This window comes from Limulus polyphemus, unplaced genomic scaffold (assembly GCF_000517525.1).
Source record: "Limulus polyphemus unplaced genomic scaffold, Limulus_polyphemus-2.1.2 Scaffold564, whole genome shotgun sequence".
Classification (NCBI taxonomy): domain Eukaryota; kingdom Metazoa; phylum Arthropoda; class Merostomata; order Xiphosura; family Limulidae; genus Limulus; species Limulus polyphemus.
The window spans coordinates 304,671-317,666 of NW_013666174.1; the positions used below are offsets into that span (position 1 = coordinate 304,671).

Here is a 12,996-nt window from a genome sequence, read left to right on the forward strand (position 1 = left end):
TAATTTATAATCAGTCACAAGAACGTCGAATCTGAATCACTTGAAAAAAACACGGGGGTGCTTAACTTTTTTCCAGGTGTATATAAACAAAAGAAGGAAATCAACATACTTTTGGTTTTGCATTCTCCGACCTTCCTATTATTGAGTACATTTCTTGATCCACATGCGTCACATATGTTTTATTTTAGAATTTTCGCGTAAAGCTACACAAGATCTGTCTGTTCATAGTTGAACGTAACTTTTAACTGATAGACTACAAGAAAGACAGCTAAGTTAACGGCACCTATTGCCAGATCTTCAGCTATTTCTCACTGTTGAATTTGACTGTTATTATACAGTTCACCTTTGTTCCTAAAGTGCGGAGCTCTCATTTTCGCGGCAACAAAACATGAACCAAGAAACTTAGGATCCACAGTCTGGCCATACCAATACTAGCCCATAGTTGGTATGATTCATCTGATAATTTCGTCGTATGACTGGATTGAAACATTTCTGTGTATACATCTCTACGTTTAACATATAGCTTTAATATAAGTAAACTGCGAAATAAGTTCTATACATGAACTCCGTCTGCTGGAAGAGAGTCCTTATAGCCTGTACAGCCCAGCCTGATGGAACTAAAAGTTGCTATAAATCTAGATGTATATGTATCAATCTTCTTGACATTACAACAAAGTATTATTTCTATATAAATCTGTTGCCGAGAAAATATATGAAAGTAGAAAGAAAATAATTCATACATAAGATAGCACGGTCTTTAGAAGCAATAATATTCAGCCATTTTTACCATTAGGTAACTCTAAAAAAAATTTCTTTTCATAAATCAGTGGATGCTTGTAACCCTAATATACAAATAAAGGACTGATGTAAAACCAAACGAAGATAATAAAAGGTCATATTCATGGGATAATAGATTCATTTTCTACAACGTTTCATCTCTAACAGTGAGAAATGATTACTTACAACATTTAAAATGCAAATAGTAAAAGGTAATTGATTTTTACTTTTAAATATTTAAGTGTTTTTTATACAACTCATTTTTTATGTTAGTATAATTACATATCTTTACATGGTTTCCAAATTAACTCAATAAACGTCGAGGTTACGGAAAAAAATTGGGAACACTTCAGTTACCATAACAAATAATTAGCAATGTTCATTTGCATTATATTTAAGCTTTCGGCCGTCTAGAGGCCATTATCCATGAGAAAAAATACCCTATCAAATTTAAAGAAGCATGGTCAAAAGCTTAAGCATAAAGAAAATTTTGGGAACAGTCTGTATACGACATTATTTGAATCAAAATAAATAAATTAAACGATGTCAGTAGTAATGAAATGAAAAGTCAACCTCAAGAGAACTATCACATTCTATCTGTAGGACATAAAGGCTTAACAAGTTCATCGGATAGCGACTGGTGGGAAATCTTGACCCCAAACTACTATTTTCCTAAGCACGCTAAAATCTCAGAAGGAGGAAACAATACTATAGTCTTGATAGCTTGCTTAGCTGGAATTGGAATATTTATCTTAACCACGATAATGATTTTGGTGAAGCTTCACAAGAAACGATCCGATGCAGATGCCACCAGAGGAAGTCTCCGCACAATCAGTGGGGAAATTGGCAAGTAACAGATTTTTATAGTTTTATTATGTCTAGGTTATAAGAACAGTGACAGAGCTGCTTAATTGAATATACTTGTTTTCTGCGAAAATTGAAAAAAATACTAGCCACCGTATGTAAACGTATTAGTTTCTTGTTTTGTTGCTGTGGGACATAATAGTGATTGTAAAATAAACTTTAATATGTGCATTATCTTAATTGAGAATTTTTTGATAATACAACAACAACAAGATGCATATAAAACATACATACAAATAAAATATCAATATCTGTGATTGGCCTTGGTAATAGTGTATGTAATTTCTTGCTAAATTGCTTTTCTAGTTTTCAAAGCGTTACAAAAAACAAATATTTTCTGAAATGTTTGTTCACCAACAACTCATCACAATGAAGATTGAATAGAAGTTATGATTCTTTGTATGTCTAAAGAAAAAAAAGTAAACAACTATTAGTATGAAAAAATTTTCGTTTTTAAACAAATTTGAACTATAACTGTTAGAGGGTTGCCGATAATGGTCGCTTACATATATTTATATATTTGTTGAAAGCCCTCAGACTTGTGGCTGAACCACTTGGGGCGGAAGTTTAAAAATGTCGCTATTAGATTGGGTTTTACACTTAATATTTGAGAGTAAATGTATTATAGCTTTTGGAAGGGTATAATAAGATTTTTTTTGTGTAACTAATGTTTAGATACATATGGCGATTGTACGTATTAATAACACAAATAACAGTATATCTGAACTTTGCAGATCAGAGTCGAATAACAAGTCGTCTTATTGTGATGTCAGATCCTCCACGTTACGACCCTCCGCCGTCTTATGAAGATGTTTTAAAATTTTATTTGTCACCGCCACCAACCTACACTAGTGTTTTTGGGAATCGCCTTAACCAGGAAAGAAGTCTTAGAGAAGTTTCTGGAAATTTATTCGCGATTGATAATGTTGCCTATGTGTCTGACAGTCCGACTGACCAAGAAATGGAAACGTCTCAGGTTCTACAAGTCGATCAAACTGGAGGATGTCATAGATCAGTTCTTACAGATTCTTTACCTTTACCTCCATATTCAGCTACTAGTGAAAGGGGACCGGAAGAGGATACCAAAGAGATTTCTGCTAATTCTATTTCTACAGTTGAAAAACGTACGACACCTTCTGTCAGTCTTAGCCAAGGAATGCATAATATACTACCAGACGAATGCGCCAACATTTCCGAATCTGAGTTTGATCATCTTGACCCATGTGGATTTGGTTGTCCTGAGAATTTAACTTCAGAAGGTCAAGCTGAGTGGCGTCTAGGGCATAAATATTCTGCCAACAGTACGTCCACCACCTCAATCTTTGGAATTTATGATGTCCCAAAACCCACAACAAAAGTTACAACCCATTACAGATGCAATTGTGATGGTGATTGTTTATGCCCTGGTTCTTCAGTATCAAGACAAATACCAAGACTTCTGCTTGACGCTCCATCATGTCGTTGTATAGATAAATCTTTCTACGAAATTATAAAAAAAGATCAAGATGAAGTACGTCCTTCAACATCTTATGAAATTGATAAAAATTCATCGCTTGTGAGAGGCTATTCTGCAATGATTTGTGCAGGAAATTCGTTGAAGCAGGCTGAAGATTCAGACCAGAATAACTTAATTTCTCGTCGCTCTTCGTCAGCAATCACTGCTTCGTCAATCAATAATTTGCTAGTTATGAATTTGTCTGAACTGACACAATCTCAGCCAGATTTGACCAAAATTTATAAAGAGAAACCGTCTAGAAGAAACTCTCGATCTTTCGGCCATTTTGATTTCGCAGCGATTTTAAAACCAAATCAATCACGCGTCTTCTCAAACAGTAAATCGATTTTGAGTGATGGCTATAAAGCTAATGACCTCGGGAAATGTTTGACTATACTTAAGAGCCAGGAAAATCATTCCGGCACTTACACATTGGGTTTTCAACTGTCACCCCAAACAACAGTTTCTTTAACTCACAAAGAACAAAGTTTTCAAAAGAATTCAAGAACTGTTTCTGAACGTAGTGGCATTTCTACATTACAAGTTCTAGAATCTGACTCTAAATCTTCAACAGAGAAAAATACAAGTGGAGATGCTACACCCCTTCTACATCGCATTAGATCTCGCTTGATGTTGTTGTCTACATCAGAAGACAGACGTAAAGTTTCTCCAATGTCGCTATCTTCATCAGAATGTAGACACAAACCCCACTGTAAACTCTCAAGCAAATTATATTGAAATTTTAACCACAGTACTTGAATTACTGTTGTTGTTTTTTGTGTTTCTTTATGCTGGCGAAACCTGAAAAATGTTCGAGTATTATATTTTTAGCTGCTGGACCATCCTTACTTATAAAAGACCAATTTATTATCGAGATATTTACCAATTTCGAAATGTTAGGAGTGTGATAGAAAACGTTCGAATTTCCTTTTACGAATTCATCATTCTACGAATTAAATTAGAACTTTTCGAATCAGAGTTGGTTTTTATAGTACCAGTAGCTGTTTGTGTGCAATAATTGCATGGTCTCGTTGTCACAGACTTGAATCACAGTTGGTTGTTATAGTACCAGTAGCTGTTTGTGTGCAATAATTGCATGGTCTCGTTGTCACAGACTTCTCGGGTAATGTAAGTTCCAGATAAATTAACCAGTCATTTTGATTGGGCCAAAGACTGTTTCGTAATTACTTGTACCAAATAATTTAATAGTTCCATCAAATGAAGGTTTTCGTGTAAAAGCATTTACAATGACCACGTGAAAAACTGTTTTGGTTTTATTAGTATGTTCTTAATCTTTCTTATTAAATTCTTTCATGACTATTCAACTATCATAAGAGACTTTAAAAACTTTAATGTAATAATTCTATACTTATACAATGGAATATTTGGATCTTTTCTACAGCTAGATTTCAGTTGAAATATAGCATTTTCATTTTTTTATATTTTATGAAATAATATATGATTTATAAACCAAAAAACTACCAAAGGAATTAATTGCTGATCTGGTTTGTTTGTTTGTAGTTAAGCACAAAGCTACACAATGGGATATCTATGCTCTTCCCACCACGGGTATCGAAACCCACTTTCTAGCGTTGTAAGTCTGCAGACATGCCGCTGTGCCACTGGGGGAGGGGGCACTGATCTGGAGTGCTCATTGGCTATTGTCAATGTATTGACACTTAACGTTAAGCGGTAGCCATATTGCAGTTCCCTGGATTGCCGAGTGTAACACTAACAACGTATCCAAGATATGGTTGAATGTTTTGTATTCATTTCACTAATTCAATTGTGATGCTCTTAATTTTTACGGTATTTTTTGTCAATTCACTACATACATTTTAATTTATTTATATATTATGTTTCAGTTTTTGTAGTAACTATGAAAAGAAAATATGTCAAAATATTTGTTTGTATAAATGACATTGTTAAAATAAAAAGAGCTGACAAAATTTCTTTGGTTTAAATATATATTATATTATTAATAAAAAATGTGACAAATTTTGGTATAAGCTTTACACGTCTGTGGTAAAGTAGAAAGTACAATATAAACACAATACAAGTATTGATATTGAAATAGCACAAAACTATTAAGTGCTGTAGTTCATCGTTCATCAATACAACTTAAAACTGTTACTTTGAATAGGATATATTTATACAAGTAGGCTAATAAAGTGCAAAAACTGCTGAATTTGTTTACGTTTAATGTCACAACTTGTAAGATAATTAGTTGATAAATGTTCTTTATACATTGAAAAGTTTGTAATGTAGTGCTCTATATGGTTTAGATGTTGTACAAACATTTTTATTTATCATTTCAAACTACTGATGATTAAATAAAAGTAACTTAGAATGATTTTTTTCACTTTCTTACCTGCAACTTTTAAAAGCTGTTGTTGAGCAAGGTGAGACATTCGTATTTTTATATAACACATAATTAAAACTTTATCAAACTGAAAACATGATTATCTAAAGCATGTGCCCATTTAAACCAGAGAAAACTCCATAGAAATCCACTTCTTTTCAAACACAAATCTGTGTTCCAAGACTGATTGTACTTGCTTGACAAAGTTCACCATTTGTTCACTACAGGAGTCTCTAGGGACAATTTTCTGATGACTGACATACTCTGATTACACTTTACCAAACCTCCTCTATTGTTTTCTTTGTTGTAACCTGGGAAAGCTTTTAGTATTTTCATCTGTCAAGGGTTCCTAAAAATCTTAACAATGAATTATCTTTTGTGCTACGTTGATTACATAACCAGGTATGTATCCAATGGCTGCTTCCTTGAAAGGAGTAAAGGGTCTGCAGTTTGGCCTATCTTCATAATCATGGTCATCCTGCGTGCGTACATCAAGATCGTACCTGTGTATCAAACACATGTGTAGAACCACTATAACATGCCACGTGACCTTTCATGACATGCAAAATTGATATTTCATCCTGGGCAGTACAGTTTCCTGCTGGTTTTATTGCATGATGCAAGAACAATCGTTTATGTGCAACCGTGAGCTTACGAACTGTAGGGTTGTTATCACAACCACAAGAGAACCTAGCAATAGCCTCATTTCAAGTGATCCTGGCTTAACATGTACGTCAAACGATATTTCATGGAGAGTGAAGATGGTGACAATAAAGTTTGGTATCAATGTTACATAGACTTGATTGTAGTTAAAAACTCAACTCGTATTCGTTGCCCAACAATGCCTGCTAACTGATGTATGAAATTTTGTTTTGTAACAGAAAATGTTTCCAAAATTACTTATTGGAAATTCTCATTGGACTCTTGCGGTTTTCAGCTAATGGATCTGTGGAGTTGAACAAATGAAAGAATCTATCAAATGTTTTTGTAAATTTAACTGTAGGCTCAATTCCCTTAAACTCAAGTATGTTTAAGTCTTTGTTACAAAGTTCAATGGCATTTGTCACAATTGAACTTAAAGTTTGTGCTGTAAAGTTAATTTTCATTTTTTGCTTCTGCCACTGAACATGCATTGACTATAATATTTTTCCTATGTGTAAGCCTTCTTTTTCTTGCAGTTTGTGCAAACCAGTAATGAACTATCGTTTAATATATTCACCATCTCCAATTGGTAAAATTTCTTCTTGTGCAAAAGCGTTTCAAATGAGCCTTAGCATGTGGCATATATAAAATAGGACATTTTGGTTGCTAGGGTGGATAAATGTATGTCTGAAAGATTTCTGGTGAACGTATTGGCACCCAGTTCTTTGAAGAAATAGAAGTGGCAACTCTGACTATCACAAACAAATGCCATAGTTGTAATCTCAGCATCTGACAGTTTTATAGGCATATTCTCACCAAGTTACCTCGTTCTTCTCCTGTCACGTCATTAATAAATAAATTGCCAACAGGCACCATCCAAGCGCTGTTTAAGAAACAACCATAAACGCCACTACATCACCGGCACAGCAGATGTATTGTCTTCTGTAGAGTCACTAAAATCAACATAGCTTAAAAATTTCGTTTTAACACACTTTACATGTTTTCGTATGGCCATTTCATCAAACATTAAAGCACAAATAAATTTATTGGTTACTTCTTTTCATATTTTTCTACAACATGTTATAATGCATTAAATATTTGAGTAAAATCTGATGCCCCTCTCATCTTTTATACCACTTTCGATTGACAGATGAATGTGGTATAGCTAGGTCGAAATTCTTGGCTTTGCCAAACTAAAAAGCTCTAATGTTAAGGCAAAAGAGGAGGATATGACTAGTGAGTCAATTTCTTTTTCCTGTTCATAAGGAATCCCCTTTTAAAGATTTCTGGGGGTAGCAGAAAATAGGATGTGTTATCTGTGCTCTGCCCACCTCGGGTGTCGAAACTTGGTTTCTAGAGTTGGAAATACGAAGACACACCTCTAAGGGGTTTATTGATGTCATTAGTAGTTAAATGAATACTTGCAAATAGAAAAATGGTACAAACTATTCAACGCTTTGATGAAGTAAGAAGGTAAAATATTATAGTATACAAAAAATTTAAATTTGAAAAGATACAGACATAGAATTTCTGATTTGTTATCAATTATTTAAACTAATATATGTTTGAATCGCTATAAAGTGTACTAATAATAAAGTAGAATTATTATCTACTATTTTGAATTTATGTAGAGTTCGAACAATGTAAGATTGAATTGTTTCAATTTGATGTGAAAATATTATGTATTTCAAAAGTCTTCTCCAACTTTTTCCATCTTTTACGTGAATTATTCAGTCACGTCACGATGATTCAAAGTGAAATGCTTCTAATGGTGTTAATGACCCACAGATACAAATGAAAGGAATGTCTATATTCAGTCACGTCACGATGATTCAAAGTGAAATGCTTCTAATGGTGTTAATGACCCACAGATACAAATGAAAAGAATGTCTATATTCAGTTAGTTTCCGTTTCTCAGTGATCGATGTAGACGTTTTGTTCAAGGCATGAATAAAGTTGTTTTATATTAAATAGAATGTACTCTAAAACCACGAAGTTTTATGATTTTTAACTGTATTTTATGTTTGTACTTCAAGTGAATGTTCTATCAAAAAGTCATAAAAATGGTAAGTTTTGCTGTTTAAAATAGTTTCAATAATACTAAAGTGAATAGTTAAACTGTAAATCATTCATTTCTTATATATAGTTATAGCAAAATGACTTACTACCGTTAAAATGAGAGACAGGAACGAAAACAAAGCTACATACATAGAGGGTTAACATAAGAACATGCTTAACCCATAACTAGTGAAACCTGCAAAATATATCTATATGTACACTAATAAAGTAAACAAAACAACGTGTTAACATGATGCGGTAAACAACAAAGTGTCGGTAATTAGAAATTAGAATTATATAAATAGTAAACAGAATGAAGGTACAGCTAATTAGAATAAATAATATAAAAACAACAAGAAAGAAGATAAGCTATAAATATTGATAAAACATAACTTGTTGCTGTTAGTGAAAGACTTTGTCAGGGGACTTTGACAAATAGACAGACGATTCTCGGATATACAAAGAGAGAAAAAGGAGCAGACGATTTTAGAAGTATGGGATACAGCCGTTGTAACTCGACAATATAGTAAGTGAGCTGTACTCGAATAGTTTAGCGATAGTAATAGATAAAAAATAGTTCGATTTGTCAACCGAAATTCTAAAGCAATTTAATAGGCCTAAGTGGACTTTTGAGAAGAAGAAGGGAACTATATAGTGTTTATGATATGCCCATAATCTCTATAGTGTAAAGAATTTGATGTACATACGATTAACTAGTTCCGAATATATATATTATTTTGAAAACAAGTGGAGTGAGTGCTGTTCGTTAATTTTTGAATTTATCGTCAACACATGACAGACGCCTACTGTAGAAGAATTCTTAGCCCAACATATCCATATATTTACTTACTATATATACAAATTATGAAAAGTTTCTTGACAAAGTGATTTAAAAAAAATATCGATATACTTCGCATAGTCCACTATAAAGAAGTTAGACAGAATGTTTTAGCACAAAGAGAATAACATAGGCAGAAACAAACTATAGAATATCTAAAAATTTTGATTTATTACACAGTAATAATTGATGACATTTCAGGCGCTGAAAATAATCATTTTGATTCAAGCTTGAACGTCAAATGTGCAACAAGACCTGAATCATAGATTCCCTCATGAACCACAGAGACATATTTATTAATCTGACTATTGCAAACAATCTGGTTGATAAGCGAATTATAAATCACAATAATCATATTTGTTCTTTTAACTTTATTCTTCTAATTAATTAAGCAGCATCTGCTTTGAGATTTTTTTAACACCGAAGTTCGGTTTAACTACGTTTTCCACCATCATATGAAGACAGAATAGTAACTGGAAGAGAACAAAATAAAGTTAATATCTTTAACCAGCTTTAAGTTTTTAAAATCGTTGATACTTACAAAAGTCGAGATTGTCAACCAGAACGGTAACATACGTGGTTACTACACTGTCGATCTTAAATATTGAAATTTGTTACTTATAAGTATTAGTTATTCACAAATCTTTTCTAAGTAAACTACATATTGAGATAAGAACTAGATAAACATTTTACACATTATGATATTGTATTTTTGATTGTTATACTTATACACTATATAAAAAAAAACAACTAATTTTATACTTCAGTGTTTATTCTGCCAGGTAGCATTCTGTGTACAACTTGAAAAACAAACACATCTTTAAATAATTAAATATTTACAAAACATTTTCAACCATAGGATTATAAGCATTGGAAGCTGACATTCAGAATTGATCACCATCAACACTAACCTGCCAGTCTCACCAATTCTCAACACCATGGACCTAGCCTACCCGAACTGTCTAACCAGATACTAATCTTTGTTAGAGACATTCTGATGTACAGCAGAGGTTCTAGCAAAGTGAACATAAAAAAACAACCATATCTTAGCAGGTTGGTTGAGCAAATAGTGTGATGACAGAGGAATGATTTGAAACGTAATAAGGCCACAGTCATACTCTACTTATTAAAAAAAAACAGATATGCTGATGAGATAAAGCCATCTTCATTCTTTGCAGGCACTGTAAAGCTAAACAAGAAAGTTGGCAAGATCGAAAGAGTAGCATCTTTATGAGACTGGTGGAAGATGATAGTACAGAAAGGCGTATCTACGAAAAGCAAAAGATGGAGAATCAATAAGATAGTATACAACCAAAATGCCACTGGTAGCATCAGTAAAAGAACTCTCTTCTAACTCCAGCTATACAACTTAACACAGCCTAACTTATAGAGAAATATATTGTAGAACATTGACCTAAGACATTCTAGACATTTATTAACTCCCCGATCTTGACTCAAAGTTTTATGATTTTATCTAATAAATAAATTAGTTTTCATTTCAAATTTATTTACATATAGGTGATTAATGGAACATGAATATCTCATTTTTATTTGTGTTTGAGAAATTTGCTATATATATTTAGTGAAACTGAATATATTCCAATTATCATGATACCATAGTCAATATACTAATCATATGTGTATTTTGAATTAATATGACTTATTAAGACACAACTGATCATTACTCGTTACTCAATTAATGGTGAGGTATAACTACTTGAAAACATGAATATATATAGAAGTTTCTCACATGGGTTTTATTTATATTTTCAAATAGTGTTTTAGCTAATCTATTCAAATAAATAATATCATTAAAAAATTCTTAAAGCGTTAGTGACGTATCTGATCAAATAGAATTGCCGAAATATTTGATTTTTTCAGTCATATTTATGTTGAAAAGACATTGATTTAGATGTAAGACTGTAAATGCCTTACCTTTAAGCTAATAATCTTCACATCCTTGTTTATACTTACATTAACATTACCAGAGATATGCTCCGTTTCATCAAAGGGGCATCTTGAGCCTAAGCCTTTGGATAAATATTTTTAATCCATTGAAATGATAGATTCTGTTGATATCTTTCCTTAAAGTGACAATATTATGTTCACGGTAGTTCATCTTAAAATAGGAATACAAAATAAATAATGGTGATGTTAAAGCACGGTATGAAAAAATATACAAGTCTAAAACACAGTGCAGAAAAACAAGTGAAATCATGAGCATTCTTACGTAATTCGTAAAATTATATCTATATATAAAACTAGATTGTTCAAAACATAAATATACATGAACGTCGTTTCCTTATAGTTGTCAGAAGAAGATTTCTTTGTTTGTTGAATTTCGTGGGATATCTGCTCTAGCCGTCTCTAATTCTAAGGCGATAGACTGTAGGGAAAGTAGCTAGTCAACGCTACCTACCGTCACCTCTAATGCTACTCTTTACGAACAAATATTGGAATTGACGCTCACGCTATAACACCTCCACCTCTGAATGGGCGAGTATTTTCAGTGAAGGCCTGCAAACTAGTGACCTATACATCGCGACTCGAGTACTCTAACCACTGGGCCATGTCAAGCCTCCATATAGAAGTCTTAATTCCTTTACTGCTATCTATAGACAAACAACTTTCTCAAAGCCAAGTGTACTGTTAGATACAAAGTAAAAAAAAAAAGACACACGTTTTAATATTTCATTACTTAGCTGATAGTTAAAATTAGTAAACTTTGAGAAGTTTGAAGGGAGAATACCTTTTCTTCATAGTTGTACAAAATTCCAATCTCACATGTCAATGCTCTAGAGAAAGTGGCATTGACACTGAAAGAGTTAAGCTTTAAATAATTCTCATAAAAAGTTTAAGCTTCAAGTGGTTATAAATGGCCAAATCTATGAATGAGAAATGTCACTAATGACATTTTTAGACTCGTTATTGTTCGTTATTTTGCGGTGACGTCCTCAATAAAATTATTAATAAGATTTATCGTTCTTGCCAAGTCGACACAGAGAAGTACAGCTGAGAAAAATAAGACTTCATGCAATAGAAGTAATTATTAAATAGGTATGTTTATATGTGAGAAAGTATCTAAATTTACAAATTAATCTTTTTCATTTTTAAATGACAGTGAACTATAATGGAATTGGTCAAACAGCATACAACTATTTATATCTCTGTTAATATATCTACAAGGAGACTACACAACATACAATACTTTTTATTTCTGTCTACGTAAGTATACATCATAACGTACAGAACTTTCATGTAGAGCATCAGAAACCTTTCAAGAGAAGCAAAAAGAAGTTTCAGTAACACAAATATTCATGACTTCTATACATCAAATAAAGTAAGACTTAAAACAAAACTCTTTCTCTAGGTACCACGTCCATCTAGGGCGTTGTTGAGCATGGTCCTCCACTGATCCCTGTCTCCTGTTGCTCTTATAATTTCTATAGTGGTAGTTCCTTGGCAATTGTTGATAGCAGCTAAAACAAAACTATATAAGAGGTGTGTTTATATGTGAGCAAGATTAATCTTTCACCTTTTTAAATGACCGTGAATTATAATAGAATTGGATAAATAGCATACGACTACTTATATTTATATAACACAACATACACTATTGTTTAATATACGTAAGTATACATCATAACGTACATAACTTTCATGTAGAACATCAAAATATTTTCAAGGGAAGCAAAAGAAGTTACAATCATACAATTATTCATAACTTCTATACATAAAATATAGTAACATTTAAAGTAAAAATATATAATACGAAAATAATTTTGGAATAGAACCTGGTAGCACTTAATCTCGGATACATAAAATTTTATGTAAACAACAATCTGCAGAACAGTTTGGAACTATATATCATCAAGTTGAAGATATAACGAGTGATAATCATGACAACAAAGTGAGCCAATTAGAGGATTCTAAACTTATAATGGTTAAATTATATTTTAT

The 12,996-nt window shown here is 32.4% G+C and overlaps 1 protein-coding gene across 1 annotated transcript in view; it reads left to right on the plus strand.

The window, feature by feature from the left end:
* The window catches only part of LOC106459125, a 31,294-nt gene extending 26,318 nt beyond the window's left edge, over window positions 1-4,976 (plus strand). The window contains exons 10-11 of the mRNA XM_022385562.1: window positions 1,381-1,623; window positions 2,376-4,976. Coding sequence (XP_022241270.1) covers window positions 1,381-1,623; window positions 2,376-3,874 — 1,742 coding nt within the window. The 3' untranslated portion in view covers window positions 3,875-4,976. The remainder of the gene's footprint in view (window positions 1-1,380; window positions 1,624-2,375) is intronic.
* The last annotated feature ends 8,020 nt before the right edge of the window (window positions 4,977-12,996 follow it).